A 21,869-nucleotide genomic window follows, 5' to 3' on the forward strand; every position below is an offset into this window, starting at 1 on the left:
CGGGGGATACCATGGAGGAAAGAAAAATTAGTTTAACACACCTATAATATTACCACTGGCTACGTAAGAAGAGCAATGAACTATCGGAGAAAAAAGTGCAGTAAACGTAGAATGTAGATGAGAGACGTTTTGTATTCTCCTACAATGGCATATGTGTCCCCTTGAGAACAGGGAATGTTGAATTTGGAGAAGATTGACAAGTTGGATAAATGGTTGAATAGTTCCGAATATCTGGCCACAGTAACAGTCTGTCCAACCCCAAGCTTAATCATCAGATAGTTTACACTAGAGTCTCTTAGTGTACACTAGAACCGTGCCCACTAAACTAAATACCTGTGGCTTACGCAGCTCTAGCAGATGCACGGCCTACCTAGACAATTATTAGAAATGCAGGGACTTGGAAAAGCCCCGCCTCTCGATAGAACTAAGCAACCTTATCAAGCGGTGTGGAGTTCAGTTGATGGGGCAAACTTAATGACAAGTGTTCTCTTTTCTGCCCCTCTCGCCACTAAAAATCTAGGAAAGTACCATGTATGTACCTAACGCAGAGCGCACCGCCACCTATCCGATGGGATTTTTGGGGAACCCCTGCAATGGTCCCACCTAATTCTACGACGTACCTTGCTACATACAGGTAACCCCACTCAGATGCCTCAATCGTAAATAAATCAAGTCAGATCAACACCCAGATCAGTAACTCCGGAAGGAAGGGCTCGAGGATTTAGACGAATATAATGACGGAAGTCTCAATACCCGGTAGGCTCGGGTTGTAAATCCGTCGATGCGACTTATGAATAATCTGTACCTTAGGTATTCAATTGGTCAGTTGTCAACTTTCTAACGTTAAAGCAATGACTGCCGTTATCAGGTGGCAGGGTGGTTACTAAATTGTTGCACTAGATATTGATTTGTTACAAATCAAGGGGATTATCAAGTATGAGACCTTGTGATATGCATATCTACCATTGGTAGCTTCCTCAATTGATCACATCTACCATCCCTGCATACGGAATGTTGATTAATGCACGCTGCCAGATTTATTGCATTAGCTGGATTAGGTAGATTGCAGTCCATTCCGCAGCAAGGCTGAATATGAGCCCCATCCCAGGACCCTGAAGGTTGTAATAAATTTAGTCTTTGCAACGCTAACATTTCCTATAGCATCGTCAATGAGAAACTGCAAGTGATCGTGTTAACCATGAAGTTCACCTAATGATCTAACTAACGTTGGTTATTTAATTTCTCAAAACTCGAGGTTTTTCTAATGACGTAAAGCGAATACATTATTACGGTCACCTACGCAGCTTATATTTATTAGTTGCATCCGAAATGAATATATCCAGCAGAGTGGTTTATAAAAGGACGAAGTAGGGTTATCAAGTTGCATAATATGAAATTTCTCTAAAAATTATCTATCTTATACAACCTCCCGCGTAGAAAATTGAAAAATAGACCGAATGCCTACATATCTCGGACGGTCTAGGGGTAAACTGGCACGCCTCTAATATAAAATTACGTATAGAATATCTAGCAATAGCTAGCTACTAAACGACTCGTGGTAGCTATACTACATACGAATCATAACTCGCATAGAGTTAATAAGAAGTACTTCCTATGGCTATCATTATAGCTCAGGTATGGAAAAGAGATGGATCTGGAAGGAATGAGAAAATGTCGTGTTGATTTATAAACTCATATGTATAGGTATCTTTCGATATCCGAGTATATCATGAGAGCTACATATGACTACTTATAGGTTAAGTAGCTGGTTAATAGTATTAGTCCCTCTCTCTTACATAAAGCTTAAAGGGGTAGGTAGCGGCTTTAGATATATGGAAGGTATCTACGCATTTGGTAGATTAAGAAGCTACGATTGGTATTTAGTCAGACTGTCAGGTGAGTGGTCAGATGAGAATTGCTCTTACCTTCTTTAACTTGACCTTCCCTTGAATATTTTGCTCGTTTGCTCGCTTGAAGTTATTCACTTTTACTTTTTAGTACTACATGAAGTGTATAGGTACTCTCGCAATACCACAGACATTTTCCCACTTTGTCCGACTTCAACATCCTATCTCGTCTGGCGACTTTGTGAACCGACGAAGCCTCTACACCAAAAAATTAGGCTCGATGTCGCTCTAGGTCCAGGCAACTAGGATCTCTTCTTAACCCCATGCCGAACCCAAATTACTTTTTTAATTTCATCATCTAGTTGTCTTCCCTGCTATCGTACAGTGTACTGGCCTCTCCATCTGAATCGCCTCTCCTGATGGAGCATCATCGCTTGCCGCGGCATAGCTCGAGCCATGGCACTCTTCATAGCAGTTATTCTCACGGGCGATCTACTCATGGCCCCTCCCCTGTCCGCCCATTACACAAACCTCTCCGAAGTGTCAACGAGAATTCCGTTTTGCTACCTTCACCAGGTGCGTTAGAGAGCATGCTGAAAACCACAACGGAGACGGGGGATATCGGAATCTTCAGCATCAAACCTGTGCCTCCATTACCGCAGCGAAGAGGTGCGTTTTCTGAAGTCAGTCAACAACGCTCCTCGCCCCGTCCTTCTGTTGAAGAGCTACAACGCCGGAATAATGGCAAAATTCCCCTATATAGAGACAGCGCCTCCGAAATAATCTCAATGCACGACTCGGAGAGTCACAAATCTAGTACAAGTACGTTGACCCCGACATGTGCAGAAGACATTGGGCCGCGTTCGTATTCAATGACCACCTGTGGATCTCGCCATCTTTCTCATCATAAGTCGACAACAACTTTGCAGAGTCAAGCTAGCGGGGGTCCGCTTCAACGTCCTCGATCACCCTTCCCATATCCAACTCGCTTGAAGAGACCTGGGGTTCGCCCAGCTTCTCCGGCCCTTACAGAAAGCGGGCGAGTAGACTATAGTCGTATGGTGGAAATTGACCGAGCCTCATATGTAAGTATTAAAATCCCTATGTGAAATTGTTAAATTCTTACTGAGAGGCTTTAGAGGACTGCTTATGGCCCTTATAAACCTTCCTACCCTCCGACACCACGAAGACCTCCCCTGGGTCTTCGAGCAGACGCTAACTTATCCACCGTCTCGCTACCCTCGCAAGGCCTGCCGCCTCTCAGCCGGTATAGGCCACATAGACCCTCTTCAATTCGGACCCATTCTACGGCTTCAATGGCATCTTATAATGCCCCATATCGCGAAAGGTTCGACAGTTCCTCATCCAGGACATCTAGTCTTACCTCGATTGTGAATATGTACCACAGGACGCCACATACGCCTAGAGTTGGTCCGAGTGGACTTTCCACTACTGTACCACGTTACTACGACTATACAGAAGGGTTCGAGAGTAGACAACCACGTGCTATAACTCCAGTTCAGCCTTTCGCTCCGGTCCCTACTCGCGTATCAAATTGCCACCGCCCACTAGTACTACAGGATTCCGATGAAAATCTGGCGGTTGTATTTGGGGAGCGGGATGTGGAATTTTTTGAGGCTGGTGGCAGCCCTGGTAGGGTGGACGGGCTCGAAGCTTTGAACGATACGAACGGGAACCACTATGAAAACTATCAAGTTACTGTGGATCGAGTACCATCCCGTTGCCGCACTGGCTCCATCCGTTCCGAGAGTAGGTCCATCGCATTCGATGGCTTAGAAATGGACAAGAGGTTAGAAACGGGAAGCGACATTGACCTATTGCCGTCGCAAGTAGGTAGAGATTCTATGGATACATTCAACCCGAGCCTTGATCTGGAGTCAAAAGACGCCCCAACGTACAGATACGCGGACTACCGCTTGACAGCCACGCCGAAAACGAAGGCAAATTCTCCAGAGAGGCAGGTTCAGGTCCTAGGTGGTAGAGCCCCTACAATTCGAAGCGAGCAAGGAGTGATATTAAGGGACGACACCCAGGGCGAGACTCTAAATGAAGATGAAGTGGGCGAAAGTGTCGCAACAGACCTAGCCGAAGGACAAGCCAATCGAAGTCTACAAGGCCATTCCGTCATAAAACGCCCACGTTCTGAACCAACTCAAGGGCTCTCAAAGTCCATTAAATACAAAACCGAATGCGAGGCTCAAAACAGGTTTGGCACGATAGCCCGTACATATTCGGATTGTAGTAGAGCTGCGACTCGGAGTAATGGCCCCGAAATTACAATTATGAGTGGCTCCGACACCCGCGAATATACCACTCGTGAGAATACCACATTTGTCGCTAATAGAGAAGACTGGGAAAATAAGCACAGTGACGCTAAAGATAGTAATGCTGTCTCATCCTCAGCAACCCAAATAACAACTGTACAGAGACAGCGGTTCCAACGTCATAAGAGGAACCAGGCAGTACCTAGAATTAGCACCAGCAGCTTGCCCAGAGATGACAACGAAGGCTTTCCTTACATCTCGCCGTCTTGTTCTACTACACCTATCGTCTCACCGAAACCGATTTCACCTGCCCGTCAACTAAAGCTGAAGAATAGCATACCTCAACTGATGAAAGCCCTGCCGCCTTTGCCTGGAGATCCCGATTATATGCCGCCTCCAACACCAAGTATACAGAGCACGTCAAGTAGCGACACTGACTTTGTCGAGGTTCTCGCTCCTTTCAAATTTGCTAGGTCCCCTACACTCCGTCAGTTTAAAGACGCTGTAGTTGTGGCACCGGAGTGCAGCCTTAAAGATAATCGAGCAATACGATTACATAAAAGTGCTCCGAAGTTGAGACTCAGAATGAAGACGTCTTATAGCTCAGAAGCTACAATCCCCTCCAGATCAGAGTTCTATAATGAGGATATGGAGAAATATTGGCCTTCTGGAACCCCCAATCCATATCTTGAGGACCAAAATGCTGATCGCGGTATTCGAATGAGAAGCAGGAATAAGTTGAGACTCCAATCATCCAGAAGTACTGTTGCTAGTACTGCCCCGTCCGCTACGGTTCGCCGGAATGTAGATAGAGAGGCATCAGATCATTCAAATGGTATTACGCGACAAAGGCAGAGGGACTTATTCGTATTTTCAACCGAACTAAGTCCTACCCCTTCTTCAATAAACGGAAAGTTGCTGCAACCACGATGCATCGAGGACTCTTCTACCGGGGGCACACCTGACATTGACCCACCAAACGGAGCAGCACCTCAATTTGAACAACGGACATCGCTGGCGAATAGAGAAACTCGGAATAAATCACTATATGACTCCCGATCTATGGAAACCCGTGCAAGCTCTAATGTCAGGCAGCCTCGGGGCTTAAGAAGACGCCTATCAGACCTTCATTGCTTGCTAGCAGGACCCCCAGGGCCAGCCTCAACCATAACGGACACAACTACCGAACAGGACAGGAAGGGAAATGAGACAGGTCGGGGTGTCACACCATCAAATATTAATATCGCTAGTCGCCAATCCGCTTCGAGAGATGAGCATTCAATTCGAGGAAAGCATGGTCGGGCTGGATTTAGTCAAAGAGTACGATCCAAGATTCTCAAATGGGTCAAAAACGCTAAAACAGCAGTACGAGCATGTGCAAAAAAGAATCGCGATGTCTGAAAAGCGAAACATGGTTGGAATACTACCTTAGGTACTCAGCTGTTCGTAACAGGAAGTCCCAAAACCACAGGTTCGACCTTTATTGGATTACACTACGAATAGGTCTTAACAGCCAGTTTTTGGAACAAATTTTGGGCCCATCACCGGTCAGGTCCGGATGGATGCTTTTCCATGTTTGCTTGCTGTAGTCGGATCGGTAATAATGGGGTAGGAAACTTGGTATAAACCGTCGTTGAGGGTCCCCTTAAGCAGGGTAGATCGGGTTTGGTGAGACTTGAGCATGCCATGTACTTGCAGTAGTTCGCTACCTTTGTGTTCACTTTATGATAGTCTCGAACAATATGAAGTACTTGATGGTCCAGATTTCCCAACCGAAATTAAGCTTCCCATTTTTTGAGGCTGAAGTTGCATGCCGAACTTAGCTTTGGTGAATAGATCTGGGCGGAGATAGACTTTCTAGCATGATTACCTAACCTGTTGAGAATAAGGAGGTCTGAGAGTCTAGAGAACACTGGAGTTGCGCCGGGAGTTGCGCCGGTTAGATTTAGCAGCATCTAAGTAGATGCTATGATGTTCCTAGTGTTCAGCTAAGTGTGCTCATACTCTAATATAAAAACCGGACTTCGTCCTGGATGAAGGGTCTGTTCGCACCTATTCGCCCCCTTTGATCTGTTCCTCTCATTTTCTCTCTTTCTATATTTGCATAGCAGCTAAATACCTAGCAGCATATGCTTAGTTACCTAGGTTCTTAGATCAACTTGCCGATAACAGCATCGTAATCTAAAGCAGTGGCAGACAGTTCCATTCGAATGAACTATTGCTTAGCAACGAATTTCGCCGTTAAGTTCCCCTAACACTCTGCCTAACACTCTTCACCCAAATAACAACCGACCCCGACCCCGACAGACACCAAACTAAAAATAACTCGGCTTGACGTATTTGGGTACTTTAAAAGTGCAGATAATCACGGTCGAAATGGCGTCGTCTCCCGCTGGCTCTTCTAGCCAGCAACAACCTACATTCTCGCATACCAACGGCAAGAAGACAACCATGGCAGACCCATACGGAGATAACCTGCCTAACACCAGCGGTGCCAACACTGCACCAAGCAAGAAAAGAAGCCTATCTATATTTGATGTCGATATCGATGCGCATAGCCGATCCTATTCCTCCACGCCCGCATCTGAATACCCTGCTGAATCATCACTCGCCCGCAGCGCCGCCCGGTATACCAACCTTTCTGCCCTGGATACATCTCACCCTCCTAGCCCTGACTTTAAGTTACGTGAGCAGGGACTTGACCACCAGATCAGCGTTTCTACATTAAGTACATTGGCAAATGACGCGATAGTTTATCCCGTGACAATAAAGTGGCCGTTGCAAGGACAAGCCTTCGCTGAACAACCAACCCAACCACCTCCGTACAAAGAGGTAGAAGATGTGAAGCCGGAGTCACCTTATGTTAACGAAGCAAAGCGCTTTGCACCTGCTGTGTCGGGTCAAAATTATCTGCACGGAACACAGCTTTCGTCCAACTATCGTGGTCAAAGCAGCAGCAGTCAGCAACAGGATAATCAAGGAAAGCCGGATACACTGAAAGAAAGCAGTGAACCCAGACCGGCAAGCAATCAGTCAAATGGGCCTGTGAAGGGAAAGAGAGACAGGATTTGGCCCTGGAAGGTACGTTCTTGTTCTCATTCTCATTCTCATTCTCCTTCTCCAGACCGCAAGACAAGTCTAAATCCTAACAAAATACATACAGAAGGGAACGTGCCGCAAGATCGCAGGTGATACTTGGCAAAATATAAAGGCCTTTTTCGGACACGACGCGACGCCGAAGCGATCACGGGGCCCCTCTGGATCCCATCAGGGGAGACCTGCCCCTAAGGACCCCTACGACAATGGCTTCCTGTCTGCGCCTAGGAGCACCCCGTGTCCCATCTCGAAGAATAAAGGGACACCACGATCGAACGCCAAGGCAAATGGCGAGGGATCCGGCAAGAAGACCGCCAGGAGCGCAAGAAAGTGGCTTTCCAAGCTATTATAAGCCCGCGAGATACGGGATATGGGTGCCTTGCTCAAGGCGCCATGTACGATAGCAGCAGGAGTAGAGTCGTCCGGTTAGAAGCCGTGGTTTTCATTGATACCCACACATGCAAGGATAGGGAGAGATTACGATACATAATTCGCGATGTTCTAGAATAATGGTAAAAAGTCTTTTCAAAACACGCCTCCGCCTATAATAAACAACCGTTCCTCCTCGCGCTTCGCCCACTGCATGATCTTATTAGCGCCCTGCGTCATGACGGTTCGCGAGGCGTTAGGCCCGGCCACGCAGTAGAACTCGAATATCGGCGTGATCCACGCTAGCGAGGTGGTGTCCTCTCCGACGCAGTGCAGCACTTTTACATGTGTGTGCTTGGCGTGGATGGTGGAGTGCAGGTTGTGGTAAAGGGACATGAGTCGCCGGTGGGAGATGAGGTTGGAAAATGTTGGGTGCAGAGAGGGCATGCAGAACTGGACGTTGGCTCGCGACTTGAATAGGAAGTGGCTGATGTGTGTTCCTGGTGCGATCTCGTTCATTTTTGGGCGTCCCTGTTGTGCTGCAGCTTTAATTATGTCCAGATGTCCCTTTTTCTTTAGTTCGGCCACGACGTCGTCTCGCATATGTTGTAGGTCGAAGAAGCTCTCTTTATCCGGGCTTATTAATATAATTGCAATCTCCTCGCCAGCGCCAGCCGCGCTCAAGTCCCTCTCAGACTCTGGGTCGACATCCAGAAAACTAACATACATGTAAAGATAACCGCGGTTGTTGAAAGCTGGCAAACAGAGTGGGATCCAGTTTTCACCACCGCCGGCTTTGACACCGCCAGACTCAAATAACATATTAAAAATAAGTTGCAGGTCGCTTGGGTGAAGGGAGTGGCGACGTGGCCGAATGACGCTGACTAGCCTTCCACCTGCAACTATTAGACCGTAGAGGAGCTTTTCGGTCCTCGTCTTTAGAAAAGCATTGTTGATGGCGTGTCGGTGCGATTTCCTAAGTCTTAAACATTCCAACGCTCCTAGTAGAGCAGATGGAGATCCTCTAGTGAAGCTATCCGCCAAAGAGGAAAGCAATGATTCAGTCCCCTGTAGAGGCTTCCGTAGGTCCGTAGATGGCCGATTGGCGAAAATATTAGTAAGAGTTGGAAGTGTCAAAGTTGATAAAATTTGCATGTAGAGGGCATCGAGTTGAGCCCTCAACTGAGAATCGCTCTCTCCAAGCTTGCTTATAGCGACGAGGTAAAGGGGACCTTCTGTCACGATAACGAACCGGGTGTTTCCAGCAGAAAAGCCTAAAAGAGGGTTCTTAGCCCCTTGATAAAACGAGATGATGGTTTGTACAACGCCCATCGAAGAGTTGATCATTTCCAAGTCCCCATATCTACTATAAATCGGTTTGCCAGCCGACGATAAAATCATGAAGTGTTTGAGCTTAGACTTCCAAAGTTTTAGTCTGGCCTCGTCGCTCCAAGTCTCGCTGGACTCGGGTATGTCATCAAATTCGAGGGCGAAATCGGCCAAGACCGTACCCTCATCAGCCTGGATAGTCTCAAAGGGCTGCACAGCTGCGGACTGCGAGTGCAAGAGCATCCACGCGGGACTCTTCTTGCTCATGTCTCCGACGAGTAGGCTCTCTAAGTCTCCCGGTGGTCGTAAAGTAGGCGCGAGGCTCATGATACTCATAGACTCGTCTATGTCGTTGCCTATGGAACTGAAGCCTACGCTTGCTGCCACAGCACTTGCCGAACTAGACGATTGCTCCGCGCCTTGGGAATTGTTCTCCCCGACTGTCGAGAAGGTCCCACGTGACCCATCCGGAAACGAAAGTGTCTGAATATTCATAGACGAAATTGCAGTAGTCGGTTTCGACGATAAGTTCGGCCTCTCCGGCACTGCCGTAGTTGAACCATTGCCTTGTGTTTGGGACGGTCTGGGAGGTAAAGGGGGAGGCCATTCTCCGCCTAAGACGGCAGCGTCCCCTGATGAACCAGCATTTTCCGCGCTCATCGTACCTCCGTTTCCGTAAAGATTCGTTGTACCATCCTTTTTTTAGTTTTTAGTTTATCGAACAGTAAATTGTCTTTAATCTCATCTACATCTCGCCATTTTGTGATAGGTTCTCATGAGGAGGAGAGGTCAAGAAATTAGTAATTATAAAGTCTAAGAGGTACTCTACTATGTAACTATGTAAAGTTGGAAATTAAAGTCTCAAAGTCATATAACTAATTCGTAATACAGGAGTTAAAGTGGTGGATCACCTTATCGTTATCTGTTATACGTCATCCCTGGTTATCCTATTCTAGTGGTCGTTTCGGAAAGAGAGATATCTTTAGCATAAAGCTGGGGAATGTAACCAATGAGATAGCTCTAAAATCTACCCCTGTTTCGAGGTACCGCTTTTATGCAATCGGGAAGTACCCTGACAGGCTGAACGGGATGTAACTTGTACCGGTTTAGCGGGTGCCTGCAACGTAATTCGCAAAAAAGATCCAATGCGCTTCAATTATTTTGACTTGTGAATTGTTACTTTGTACCTATCGTCTGTGGCCTTTCTTGAACCACAAACGAACCTCACAGACAGATGCGCCGCGGCAAAGATATGCACCCTGACTCTTCTGGTCTTGAACGCGACCCTATGGTCCTACGACCAGTGCCTCCTTAGTATTATCTATGTTAACTATGGCCCTCGAACCCAGTCCCCGCCGTTCCATCTCTCCGGATAGCTCTGGACAGAATACGCCTATTGTAAGACAATGGAGGAATCAACTAGGCGCAGGTACTTCACGCCAATGCCAATATTCCGCTTCAACTACACATGCCTTGCTAACATAGTTTAACTGTAGAGGATACACCTATAAAGGATAAGCACTACCGAAAGTACGCGTCAGGTGTCGAGAGAGCCCTGTCGCTGTTTGATACGGCTTTAGAGGAATGGGCCGATTATATCTCCTTCTTAAGTAGGTTACTTAAAGTAAGAGAGACTCGCCCTATATATCTATATATCTGTAACTATTGCGACCCAATGCTAAGCTAACATACTTCTTATAGGCCTTACAAGCACGTCAAGCTAGCATTACGTCCATCCCCTCCAAAACTCTAGTCGCAAAGCGCCTCTCGCAATGTCTTAACCCTTCGCTCCCTTCCGGTGTACACCAGAAAGCACTCGAGGTCTATACCTATGTATTCTCAATTATAGGAAAAGATGGCCTGTCTAGGGACCTTCCTCTTTACCTTCCAGGCCTTGCACCCACCTTATCGTTTGCCTCCTTAACCGTTAGGGCACCTTTCCTCGATCTCCTTGAAGCCCATGTTCTTCATGTAGACCCTAGGTCGCTACGGCCGGCTATGAAGAGTGTTATTCTAGCTCTCCTACCCGGATTAGAAGATGAAACCAGCGAAGATTTCGACCGAACGCTCAAAATATTAGAGAAATTCAAGGTGGTTATCCGACCTCCAAATTGTAGGGACCTTACGTCAACAGATTCGACTGGAGATGATTTCTTCTGGCAATGTTTCTTTCTAGCTACGATTACTGGCCAGAGCCGACGACCTGGTGCTCTTGCGTATCTGATTCGCAGACTACCAAGACTAGGCCATCCGATCACTCAAGAGGTAAACCAAAATAAAGCTCAAGAGATCGAGGCCGACACGCTGTCATCTGAACTTTCGGATCTCGTAACGTCCCCTGAACCAGGTTTACTCCTTAGATGCTTTGCAGCCGGGCTAGGAGACGAACAGCTCCTCATACAACGAGGTTTTCTGGACCTTCTGGTTACGCATCTCCCCTTACACTCAAAGGTGTTACAGAAGAGAGTCAAGAGTGACGACTTAGAGCTTCTGCTTCGGGCCGCTGCTTGTGTTGTCATCCGAAGGGATATGAGCCTCAACCGGCGACTTTGGGCTTGGTTTTTAGGACCTGAACCTTCAGGCCAAGAACAAGAGAATGGTCCGAAGTCACCCACTTCCCCGTCCGACCAGCATGGTTTTCTTAGTTCCAAAACGAGTTATTTCGAGGAGTACGGATTGCATCCTCTAACTCGAGCATTATTATCAATGATCAATACTGCTTATAATAGCAATCCTACAGAAAGAGCCCAACCATACCGAATATGTCTATCACTCATGGATAGGTGGGAGATAGGTGGTCTGGTAGTACCGGAAATCTTCCTGCCCGTAATGGTCAGTGTTAAGAATTTCGAAAATAGAGCTTCTAGCAAGGCCGAGTTCAATGAAGTGCTACGCAGCGCGAGCGTGTTCTTTGACGGTGTTGAGAGCGGTCTCATATTCGGCGAGATGATAGGGCTTGTAGCTCAAGCCGTTGGTCAGGGCAACGCGACGGACGCGGAGCGTAATGAGAAATTGGCACTTGTCCAGTTTATCATGGCACATTTTAATATCCGAGATGAGGAAATGATAACCGTCCACGCGCCTCTAGCTGCTCTGTCTATCTTAGCAATGCTTGAGGACGTAAAGGATCACAGAAGCGCATCTAAAACCCCAAGTGGGAGCGACACCTCGGCTGTTACGTTTCAGGCACTCGATATCGCTCGTAATTTAATCGAGCTTATTCCCCAACGAGCGTTCCCAATCAGGTCGGGAGACCGAGACTCGGTTGGATCCATAGAGGGGCCGGTAGTGGCGTCCATGTCAAACAGCGAGGTCCTTAGAAAGATTAGGAACTTCTATGATGCTGATCAAGGGAATCTTGAGGCTACACCAGCGCCTTTTGCGCCGCGGACCGTAGGAGCTCTCCTTGTTCAAAAGGCGTGCGGCTTAACTTGCGATAGCCTAACGACCGCCAACCAGGAGGCCGCAATATCTATTAGAAGCCGACTCCTGGGGCTTCTTCTTTCTAAAATCCCCGAACAATATACTATAGATACTGCAAAGCTACTCTCTGGTATGCAAGCACGGTTATCGGCACCTAGCATATCCTTCATCTCGTTCAAATCAATCCTCTTTCTCTCTACACAACTTTATACCAATGAGCGAATACCGGTAGCCCACCTATCAGATCTAGTTGAGCCGTTAGTTCGCCACGCGTGGAGTTTCTTATCTTTAACAGAGCCAAAGTATCATGTCGAAACCGTGAGGTGTCTCTGGCAATTGCAGACAGCCCTTACAACTTCGAACCGCGATATTGAGGCGGTGATTGCTGATTTAATGCTCAAGAATGATACGACAGGCACGTTCGCCATAAGACCGGCTGATCCAGGTCGGAGTTTTACTATCCTCTGGTCTCACACTTTGCAAGACAACGCCTCTCATTCCGATCGAAGAGCTCCAAAGACCCCTATTAGTGAATTTAGACCGGCGACTCGACTGTCTGGAATGGATTACTACGATATCATGCTTACCAGGCCCCTATTTTTAATGCTTGATTCTCTACTAGATGAGCGAAGCCAATTATTTATGATGGTAAAGAATTGGCTGAACACTATGGTTGGTATTGATAAGTATGTTGAACCCTTATAAAATGAGTAACAAGAAGTACGTAACTAATATAAATACCCAGACTATTCTCCATCTTCGTCACAAAAATATCGCAACTTAAGTTCCTTCGAACTTTCCCTCGGTCTACTAATCCCGTTGCGTCGAGCCAATCTGTTGAATTCTCAGCAGAGGATGACCTTGACCTAGCACTCTATTATCTCCGTACCCTATCCAACATATTCCGGTGGGCCCCTGACGCGTTCTGGGGAGTCCTAGCGACGAGGACAATTGAAGAACCCAATCAGAGTCTAATAGAAATAGGTGAGATAATTCTATATAGGATTCTTTGAATTCTCACTAATGATAAATAGCTGGTACGGAAAATAGCTTGTCCCTCCTGGAATTCTTCCTGCGTGTTTGTATGCGATGTATCGCCGGCAATATACTTCCGAGTGACAATCACCTACAGCTTCGAGTAACTCAGCTTCATCGTTGCGCATTGAATTTTCTTCACCAGATTCTATTAAATCCTTACGCAGATGGATTGTCTCGTCTAAAATTAGAAGACACCTTAATTGACCGTCTCACTCAGTCCCTTGGAGGACCTGACCCATATATTCAAGTACTTCTACTCGACGTCACCTTCGACGTGCTTAAACTTCGAGATGCATCACCCGTGGAAACGCCGTCTTCGCCTATAGGAGAGAAGCGAGCTATGAACTACGCGTCCGGTAGCGTGCGGTTATCTGCAGCATCCCTCGAGCATTTTCCTGAGGTAACGCCGCCACCGCCTTCATTACTTAAATGTATACAAGCTGGTCTTGAGTCGCCCAGTAGTCGGCCTGTCCTAGACAGCTGGGTTGGCTTCCTCACAGAGTGTTTGCCCTTCTATTCAGACTCTATCTTCCAAGTTCTGATTCCTTTAGTGGAAACGCTTTGCGGTCAGGTTGCCAGTACGTTTGGCAACCTACAGGAGACTTTCAAGCAAGGTGGGAAGCCACCGGAGAGGATTAACGCACCGGAATCGACTCTTATATCATTACTCAACGCACTCGAACAAGTTCTCGCTAAGGCGCATGACCAATTGCTGGCCGCGGAAGCTAGGGTTCAGGCCATAAAGAGTCCTGATCAGCCTCAAGGGTTCTTCGGGAACATGGTATCTGGTGTGTTCAACTCGGATGCTCCACAGTCTCGAAGCGTGACAGCCAATGACAGGCTGACTGTTCTGCTTGCCTTCCAGGATGCTGTCCGGATGTGCTTCAGGATCTGGTCTTGGGGGCAAGGAAGTGAAGCCGGTAGTATAGATATTGACTCGGCTTCCTCGTTCAAATATACATCGCTGCGCATGCGAAATCGGGCTAGACGCCTACTAGAACACGTATTCGCCGCCGAAGCACTAGAATGCTTAGAGACGGTGGTTGACATTTGGCGGAATTCCTTGACTGATCCTGACATGACAAAACACTTGGAAGTATTTAATTTACTCCCTGCTCTGGATGGATCCCGACCAAGGCATACTATCCCCGCTATCTTCAACGCGATTTACAGCCGATCGAATCCCAGCGCGTTGGAGACATCCAGAAAGTCGACATTAACCATCGAGCTACAAGATACAGATCTAGTGATCTTCTTAGTTGATTATGCTCGGTCTCTCGAAGATGACGCAATGGACGAAATCTGGCAAGATTGTATGATCTTTCTAAGGGATCTACTAGGCAATCCTTTCCCGCACAGGCAAACACTACCAAGTCTCTTGGAATTTGCAGCAATTCTAGGCGAGAAGGTCGACAACACAAACTTTGGGGAGCAGAGAAAGATGCGAAGGGAGCTCGGGGTACGTATTCTATATTTGATTCGAATAGGTTGGATTTACTGCTAACACTGAGTTAGGATCTTTTTCTGCGACTGCTCACTGCTATTTTCACCACGAGACCAGCTTCCTTTACAGATGGTCAATCATCCCCACAGTCAGAGAAGTCAAAAGTCGGCGAGAGTCGTCTTATATTGCCGGCTGAGAGAGCAGATGATGTGGTCGGCATCTTATCCCACATCGTGCCTAACCTACCCAAAATTCTTGTAGAATCTGATCGAGTTTTGACGGCAGCAGGCGCTATTTCTACAAACGTGATTGGCCCTTCTATCCGTTCAAAGGCCTTCCCCGACACAATTTCCAAGACCACGTTAACTCTACTTCAAGAGTTGACCAGGCTCCCAAATAATCAGAAAACTTGGAAGAAGGACATCGGTGACGCTTTTAACGATTCTAGGTTCTTCAACTCGTCCGTTAACCTGGTACGAAGCGACTGGTTACCCCTGTTGAAACTTTGGACGGTTGCAGATAAAGAACGGATGCCGGAAATTTTGGGACGAATAACGCCACCCACGACAGCCGGTATAGTATTCGGAGTGGGTGCTACTTCGGCAAGATTAGAAGCAGACCGAAAGACACAACTCAATCTTCGCCGTGTTGCAACACTGATTCTTGCGTGCGGTACAGACACGTTTGTCGCAGATCTTCCACTTATCCTTGAGCGCCTCATCGAACTCCTAGCGGCAACATGCACGTCTTCGCCTTCCTCAACTACGCGGTCCGAGATTTACATGGTGGTCCGCGCCCTTGTACTTCGGACATCCGTTATCCATCTTGCGCCTATCTGGCCAACTATCAATGCTGAGTTACACGTAGTCATATCCTCCGTAGCAGCGCCAGACAACAGCGCCTCATCAGACACTTTTAGCAACACGTCCATTCTACAGGCTTGCAAGCTATTAGATCTGCTCATCGCCGCAGCACCAGACGACTTCCAGTTACACGAGTGGCTTTTCGTCACGGATACCATCGACTCCATCTACCGATCTCCTAGCTACCAGCCAGTAGCACTTGTAGATGAGCTGTCAGAAGAACTAGGCAATGTAGCATCCGACGTTACTACTGCAGCTTTGCAGACAGAATCTGCAGCCGCGACAACTATAAGCGGGCCGCCTCAGCGAAGGCCGCTTCTGGGCCACCCGGGAGGTATCAGCGACGAATTAACGGTGGATAGGAAGGATGAGCTGGTGGCTAAGATATTGCGACCGTTCTTCGCGCAGCTGAGCATTTACGCGTTCGAGTCTACGTATGCCATGGGTACGTTGGACGCCGATACGTGCGTGGACAGTCTGTTGAGAGACTTGTTTGATGAGCGGACGATTGTCAAAGCCTTGTAATTGTAGCTAGCTGGAGGGGAGTGGAGGGGAGGGGAGGGGGGTATAAGGGGTAGGCCGAGGGGTTAGCCCATGTATTAAACCTAACCGTGCGGCGTTTTGCTAGCGTTTTGTCCGTGAGCGGATTAGAGCGTTAGTGGGATAGGTGAATAAAGTACATTAGATGACAACTTATTAAGCGTCGTACTAGTGCTATAGATTTACGCCGCGATATTTTTCGTACTGATTGTACTAGTCTATGTGGTAGCTTAGGTACATTAGGGAGTATAGTACCGTGCAGAGCGCATGGGAGATAGTGGACTCAGCCCCTTTACAGAACTCAGACTCGGTGCGTTGATTAATTTTTATAATGTAGAATAGTTTAAGAAGACTCCTTTTCTTTGCTTTGCTTTGCTTTGCTTTGCTTCCAGTCGTATGTATATACACGTAAATCTCGTTCCCTGCCCCCCTATGCCGTAAACAGATTTCATTTTGTACCCTTTACTTCCTTCCTATCTCCTCTCCCCCGTTCATCCAGGGCCATAAGTAGGTAAATACCTAACGTACATATCAAAATATCAAATCCAATTTTCTTCCAAATACCTACCCAGCCGGCACCGCACCCGCACCCCCTCCAACAACAGGAGGCCCCATGACCCTCTCAAGCGTGCTCTCGAAGTCGGCACGCCGTATGACGGCGCCGTAGTGTATGCAGTCGACGACGGCGGCCATCTCGACGCGCAGACGCTCCAGGCGCGGGGCGTCGCGGAGGAGGGCCGCGATGCCGCCGTATAGCCGCGCTATCTCGAACCAGGCTTGCACGGGGGCTAGCTCGGCGGATTCTTCGGGGTTGGGGTTTAGGGCGGCGGCTAGGCCGCGCAGGTTCTCGAGGGTGAGGAGGGCCGCGGTGGAGGTGGAGGTGGAGGGGGAGGTGGGGGTGGGGGTGGGCCAGGATGTTATTACGTTGGTGAGGCTGTGGGGGTGGGTGTGAGGATGGGGATTGGGATGGGGATGGGGATGGGGGGAGGCGTGAGATGAGGAAGAGTGGGTGTGGGTGTGGGTGTGAGTGTCTAAGGGTAGGGAGGGAGGAGGTGCAGAGTGGGAGTGGGAGTGGGAGGGGAGTGAGGCCTGCCGAGCCTCTTCCGCGCTGATTTGCGCCCAGGCTTCCGGCGGTGCGCTGCGCAGTGCCATCGTGCTGACCATGAGCGAGTGTCCGTGCTCACGTGCTTCCGGATCGTAGTCGTTGTGGTTGTACATCGAGGGGTGGAAGTGGTTCCAGCAGATGCGTTCGAGTCTACATTCGACGATGTTAGCTTTCGCCTCTTGCTCCTCTTTATAATAGCCATTCCAAGAGCCGGGGAGGGGGCAGATAGATAGATACCCCCTATATATATACGTATATATATATAAAATGGGGGGTAACAAGAAAAGGAGAAAAAAAAAAGAATTGTTCGTACTCTAGGATAAAGTTGATTGCCTGATCAGTCTCCGTCTGTGTTATTAATAACCTCCTCCCTCTTATTCCGGCGGCATCTTCAAACCCGCCGGCCGCACCAGAAGCCGTCTGCTCGTTTGCGAACCCGCCGAGCGAAGACCACGATGATGATTGCGCCGACACCCGCTGGACTTGGAACATGGGTTTGTCCAGGGCCTCGGACGAGTTGATAAGACTGACCGTGTACTCCGGCAGAGAAGATATCGAAGACCCGTACGTCAACGCCAGCGGCATCAGACCAACCTGCGCAGCCGGGGCCGGAGCTGTATTTCTAAGGAGACGGCGGCGAATAGTCTCGTTCTCGTTCCTGATGGCGAGACTCTCCCGCTCCGTGTGCTCTATCAAGTCGCGCAGCTTAGCGACGTCCATCTCGAGCTGATTGGTGTAGTTGACCTTTCTCTGGCGATGCTGCTTCTGCGCCTTGCGGACCTGCTGCCGGCGAGCTAGCGCCTTGGCCTGCGCGCTCTGGCTCTGGTGGCCCTCCTGCCCATCGTCGTTATCTTCCTCCTGATTCGAATCGGTCTTCCTAGTAGGCCCTGTGTAGAACAGCCAGGTGTTAGTTAGCTTTGACTAGCACGACATACGACATGACCATATGTCCCAGGTATATATAGGGTATATATAGGGTGAATATATATATATGAAAATAAACATGCGCAGTCTAGTAGCATGAAGCCAAGATATACATGCTACTTATTATTCGCAATAGGTAGGGGGATAGATCATAGAGTAAAGAAACTGACACCAACCTCAAATACCATATGTACGACATGACATATCATCAATGGTTTAGGTACATACCTGTGCTTTGTTCCGGGTTACTCGAGACGAAGGTAATACGTCTCGCCGCCTGCTTGGTGCGTTTCCAATAGTCGGTAAACGAGGGTCTCGATCTGCCACTGCCACTTTTGGTACTGCGACTGTCTTCCGCCGTAATGCTCCCCGTCTCCTCCCCTTCCAACGATGAGCCGGCCATGTTTCCTAGTTACCTACGTTACCCCGGACGGTGGTACGCACGGGACGGGTAGACAGAAGGGATTTCGCCGTTATCGTTATGGGCGGTGGTGCGGCTACAAACCGAACAAGTATTGTACATAGGCAGGTAAGCATAAGCAGACGTGGGGCTATTGGCTATTCCAGGGGTTGTAGAGGCCAGTGATTTGGAATCTCCGTCTCCTCTTCTGATCGTCGAGCGAAATCCCTTAGGCGCACGTGCAGGGGCTATAATACGTTATAATACTAAAGGATACATACAAGCAAGACATGAAAGGAAATAGTGATTTATAACCTCAAGCTTAATTGATTCCATTTTACTTTTGTGACGGTGCGAAGTAGAATCCCGAGTTATTACGGAACTCATGCCGAAATAAAAGATTTGCGGCGAGTACACGTAGTATAAGGTACTCTACTATAAAGCGGATAAGCAGGTCAAGAGTCCAAGATATCTAACTTTAGACGTAAAAAGCGTGATAAACTACAAAGGTAAAGGTAAAACGCCCAGCATCCTAGAAACAAAACATGTATCAAATCATTACGGCCAGTTCTGACCGAGAGCGCCATCCCTAAATACAGGTATCATTCCTTTTTTGTCCAGCCCTTCCCTTCCCTACCCAAGCACTAACGCCGATTGAATGAATGCATGTCGTAGAATCTACATCAAGCAGATAACTACTCGTCCTCGCCAGCCTCTTCATCTGTGGCGGTATCTTCTTCAACCTCTTCCTGCTCATCCTCACGATCCTCCTCATCACTGTCCTCGTCCTTCTCGTCTCGGTCGAGGCCGGGTATAGGCCGCCATTGGAGGTAATCCTGTTCAACCCATCGCTTACTTACTGGGAGTTGGTATGGGTCGAACGGGAAGAAGGACCCTAGTTGCTGCCAACTCTCATCATTCATATCGAATGACAAGTCGCGCAGGGCGCCCCCGCTAGAGTATGCTCCGGCCGAGAACTGTGATAGACGAAGTCGCTTATTCGACTCGATGGTTGGGTACACATACATGAATCCAAATCGATGGGCTAGCTTTGCGAATTGTTCCACGATCGCTGGCGAGCAGACTTTGAGTGGATTTAGCTTCGAATGGATATTACGACGCATGATATCTTTAATCTCCGGCTCCCATTCGATCTCCTGGCCTAGATACGATGAAAGGTCATCCGTATCGACTTCATCAGGCACCGACTTGACGAGGTCCGGCCATCGGAAGCAGAAAACATACATCAACGCCTGTACTAGCGCGTAGAACGGCGCGTATCGACGGACGTCGGGCCCGCGGCATGATACCTCGTAGAGAGCTCGCATCTGGTCTAAGTGGAAACCCAGAACCTCAAAGATCTTAACGACAATATGACCTGGAACATGTGCCCCACGAGCGACGAAGCTCGCTAAATAGGCGGACGCCGCCTGCTGTAGGATCATTGGACGTTGAGATTCGAAAGCGATGTTGATGCATGTGCCGCAGAATGCGTCCATCAGCCTCTCTGATTTCTGGCCAAAATGGAAGATTAGGAACTGAGTATGTCTTGACTTGATTGTAGGTAAGATGATGCTCGAGAATTCAGATAGTAGATCCTCGAATGCCTCTAGAGCTTCATCCGAGTCCGGATTAGTGAAGCTGGGCGTATAAAGCTCGAATAGGGTATCAAGAACGGAATCCATCTTCTCGATGTTCTCCTTTGCTGTTTTCACGCGCGTATACTCGTCATCTTCTGATTCGTCGCTGTCTACGGACTCGGCATCGCTCTCGTCGTCATCTTCTTCGTCCTGATTTCTGTTCTCTCGAGAAGAACGGAGAGCCATGGCCACCATTGTGGTAAGCCTATCGTCCATATCATCCAGGTCCATTTGCATTTCCACATCGATTTTGACTAGGCGACTGATAATCAAGTCCATGATTTCAGTCTTCAGGTCAGGGCAGTATGACCGTAGTCTCAACAGATTGTCGACATATACCAAATGCATCCGCTTTGACTCGTCATGGAAGGGGTACTTAGTAGCTGTGAGATGCTCCAGGACGGGCTTGGCGGCGGGGAATAATTGTATCAAGTATCGGAGCGCAATGTGGAGTCTTTCTTGTACGGTCTCACGGTCGACGTTCGGGTAGGCAGGGACCGCCCAGTCAGAGGGTCGAGAGTCGGTAAATCTATCAACGATGGATGATAAAACTTGTGTTAAACGAGCGCCTTGAGCACTGACGAGAGCCGCGAGGAACTGGACATAGATTTTCGCAAACTGCTCGTCCCGCCCAAGCCATTGGCATTTTAATACGCTTTTAACAAGACCGTCGCATGATCTCCCTAGGCGGGGAGAGAAACTCGCAAGTGAGATCAAGTAGACCTTAAGTTCTTGACGTCGCTTTGCCGGTAAAGTAGGATCCGCATCCTCATCTTCGTCGTCATCGTATGCTGTTGACTGTTTCCCAGATAGCGTCTCTTTTAATATATCGTAGTCCTCGTCGTCCCCTTGATCATGACGATCTAAGGCCTTTCTAACCTCCTGTTTTACTTCGTCTACTGACCGTATTCCAATCTCGTGAATCTCGATATTATTTAGATCGAACTCTACTCTCTGGCGTTTTCGGGGACTCTCAGGGGGTTCCATGCTATCACCGTCGAGGCCAGCGTCATCGCTAGTTCTCTTAGTGTTGAGTAATGATGAAGAGGGCTTCAATATTGGCTTAAGCGGAGTAGTAGCCTTCGCGGCTGGCCGAGCAAGCTGCTGCGGGGTGGCACTGGTCATAACGAGTGACATGGAGGTTTGTTTTACAGATTTTTAGATATTTTTAAAGTCTGCTATCGAATGCCAAGTCCGAACCACCGTAGATTCTATTATGCAGTACTCCGGCATACTGGTCCTAGTGCTGTTTTATGGTGAAATCGCGACCTAATTTGACGCGGGTCGGCAAGGCTGTGAAGAGAAATTTTAGAAGAAGCAAGATGACAAAATTTCAGCGATATGTAATATGCACGCCCGCATCCACAGAAAAAAAAAACAGGGGTCTTTCGATGACAGAGTAGGAGGGGCAACGACGACTGGTTTTAATTTAAAACCTTTAAATGGTCTGTGCATAGCGCTTGTACATAATTGCCATGCTGCTTACGTATATAGCAGGTACCCAGGTACCTAACCTAGCAGCCTAGGTCCCTAAGAAGATTTTGTTAGACCAATCGACTTACACAA

General features: G+C 48.1%; 6 protein-coding genes across 6 annotated transcripts; 3 read left to right on the plus strand and 3 right to left on the minus strand.

Moving 5' to 3' along the window:
• The first annotated feature begins 1,800 nt into the window (after positions 1-1,800).
• Positions 1,801-5,838, plus strand: F5Y00DRAFT_227271 (uncharacterized protein). Its single transcript, XM_048006461.1, has 3 exons — positions 1,801-1,896; positions 1,999-2,932; positions 2,987-5,838. The coding sequence occupies exons 2-3, from the start codon at positions 2,267-2,269 to the stop codon at positions 5,531-5,533; spliced, it is 3,213 nt and encodes a 1,070-aa protein (XP_047868594.1). The 5' UTR covers positions 1,801-1,896; positions 1,999-2,266; the 3' UTR covers positions 5,534-5,838.
• Positions 5,839-6,321: 483 nt separating this feature from the next.
• Positions 6,322-7,667, plus strand: F5Y00DRAFT_177706 (uncharacterized protein). The gene is made up of 2 exons (XM_048004952.1): positions 6,322-7,213; positions 7,296-7,667. The coding sequence occupies exons 1-2, from the start codon at positions 6,509-6,511 to the stop codon at positions 7,578-7,580; spliced, it is 990 nt and encodes a 329-aa protein (XP_047868595.1). The 5' UTR covers positions 6,322-6,508; the 3' UTR covers positions 7,581-7,667.
• F5Y00DRAFT_177709 (vacuolar fusion protein MON1) lies at positions 7,539-9,785 on the minus strand. The gene has a single exon (XM_048004953.1). It carries the CDS (start codon positions 9,584-9,586, stop codon positions 7,754-7,756), a length of 1,833 nt encoding a protein of 610 aa, XP_047868596.1. The 5' UTR covers positions 9,587-9,785; the 3' UTR covers positions 7,539-7,753.
• A 333-nt stretch (positions 9,786-10,118) lies between these two features.
• Positions 10,119-16,238, plus strand: F5Y00DRAFT_177715 (Dopey, N-terminal-domain-containing protein). Its single transcript, XM_048004954.1, has 6 exons — positions 10,119-10,355; positions 10,423-10,550; positions 10,628-13,035; positions 13,095-13,333; positions 13,384-14,846; positions 14,903-16,238. Exons 1-6 carry the CDS (start codon positions 10,250-10,252, stop codon positions 16,217-16,219), a joined length of 5,661 nt encoding a protein of 1,886 aa, XP_047868597.1. The 5' UTR covers positions 10,119-10,249; the 3' UTR covers positions 16,220-16,238.
• Positions 16,239-16,548: 310 nt separating this feature from the next.
• Positions 16,549-19,046, minus strand: F5Y00DRAFT_227278 (uncharacterized protein). Its single transcript, XM_048006462.1, has 3 exons — positions 18,492-19,046; positions 17,653-18,226; positions 16,549-17,489 (listed from the first exon to the last, which is right to left on the minus strand). Exons 1-3 carry the CDS (start codon positions 18,664-18,666, stop codon positions 16,799-16,801), a joined length of 1,440 nt encoding a protein of 479 aa, XP_047868598.1. The 5' UTR covers positions 18,667-19,046; the 3' UTR covers positions 16,549-16,798.
• F5Y00DRAFT_227281 (RNA polymerase I-specific transcription initiation factor RRN3) lies at positions 18,968-21,866 on the minus strand. Its single transcript, XM_048006463.1, has one exon. It carries the CDS (start codon positions 21,438-21,440, stop codon positions 19,359-19,361), a length of 2,082 nt encoding a protein of 693 aa, XP_047868599.1. The 5' UTR covers positions 21,441-21,866; the 3' UTR covers positions 18,968-19,358.
• Between the last annotated feature and the right edge of the window lie 3 nt (positions 21,867-21,869).

The sequence above is a fragment of the Daldinia vernicosa genome, assembly GCF_022497035.1.
Source record: "Daldinia vernicosa strain CBS 139.73 unplaced genomic scaffold F5Y00scaffold_6, whole genome shotgun sequence".
NCBI classification, from domain to species: Eukaryota; Fungi; Ascomycota; class Sordariomycetes; order Xylariales; family Hypoxylaceae; genus Daldinia; species Daldinia vernicosa.

Excerpts from the sequence above, each read along its gene's own strand:
- F5Y00DRAFT_227271 (XM_048006461.1), top strand. The coding sequence starts at position 2,267 with ATGGAGCATCATCGCTTGCCGCGGCATAGCTCGAGCCATGGCACTCTT. Across the intron at positions 2,933-2,986 it reads AAATTGACCGAGCCTCATAT|AGGACTGCTTATGGCCCTTA; the intron begins GTAAGTATTAAA and ends GAGAGGCTTTAG.
- F5Y00DRAFT_177706 (XM_048004952.1), top strand. The coding sequence starts at position 6,509 with ATGGCGTCGTCTCCCGCTGGCTCTTCTAGCCAGCAACAACCTACATTC. Across the intron at positions 7,214-7,295 it reads ACAGGATTTGGCCCTGGAAG|AAGGGAACGTGCCGCAAGAT; the intron begins GTACGTTCTTGT and ends AAATACATACAG.
- F5Y00DRAFT_177709 (XM_048004953.1), bottom strand. The coding sequence starts at position 9,586 with ATGAGCGCGGAAAATGCTGGTTCATCAGGGGACGCTGCCGTCTTAGGC.
- F5Y00DRAFT_177715 (XM_048004954.1), top strand. The coding sequence starts at position 10,250 with ATGTTAACTATGGCCCTCGAACCCAGTCCCCGCCGTTCCATCTCTCCG. Across the intron at positions 10,356-10,422 it reads GAGGAATCAACTAGGCGCAG|AGGATACACCTATAAAGGAT; the intron begins GTACTTCACGCC and ends GTTTAACTGTAG. Across the intron at positions 10,551-10,627 it reads TCTTAAGTAGGTTACTTAAA|GCCTTACAAGCACGTCAAGC; the intron begins GTAAGAGAGACT and ends TACTTCTTATAG.
- F5Y00DRAFT_227278 (XM_048006462.1), bottom strand. The coding sequence starts at position 18,666 with ATGGCCGGCTCATCGTTGGAAGGGGAGGAGACGGGGAGCATTACGGCG. Across the intron at positions 18,227-18,491 it reads TAACCCGGAACAAAGCACAG|GGCCTACTAGGAAGACCGAT; the intron begins GTATGTACCTAA and ends TGTTCTACACAG. Across the intron at positions 17,490-17,652 it reads GCAATCAACTTTATCCTAGA|ACTCGAACGCATCTGCTGGA; the intron begins GTACGAACAATT and ends CGTCGAATGTAG.
- F5Y00DRAFT_227281 (XM_048006463.1), bottom strand. The coding sequence starts at position 21,440 with ATGTCACTCGTTATGACCAGTGCCACCCCGCAGCAGCTTGCTCGGCCA.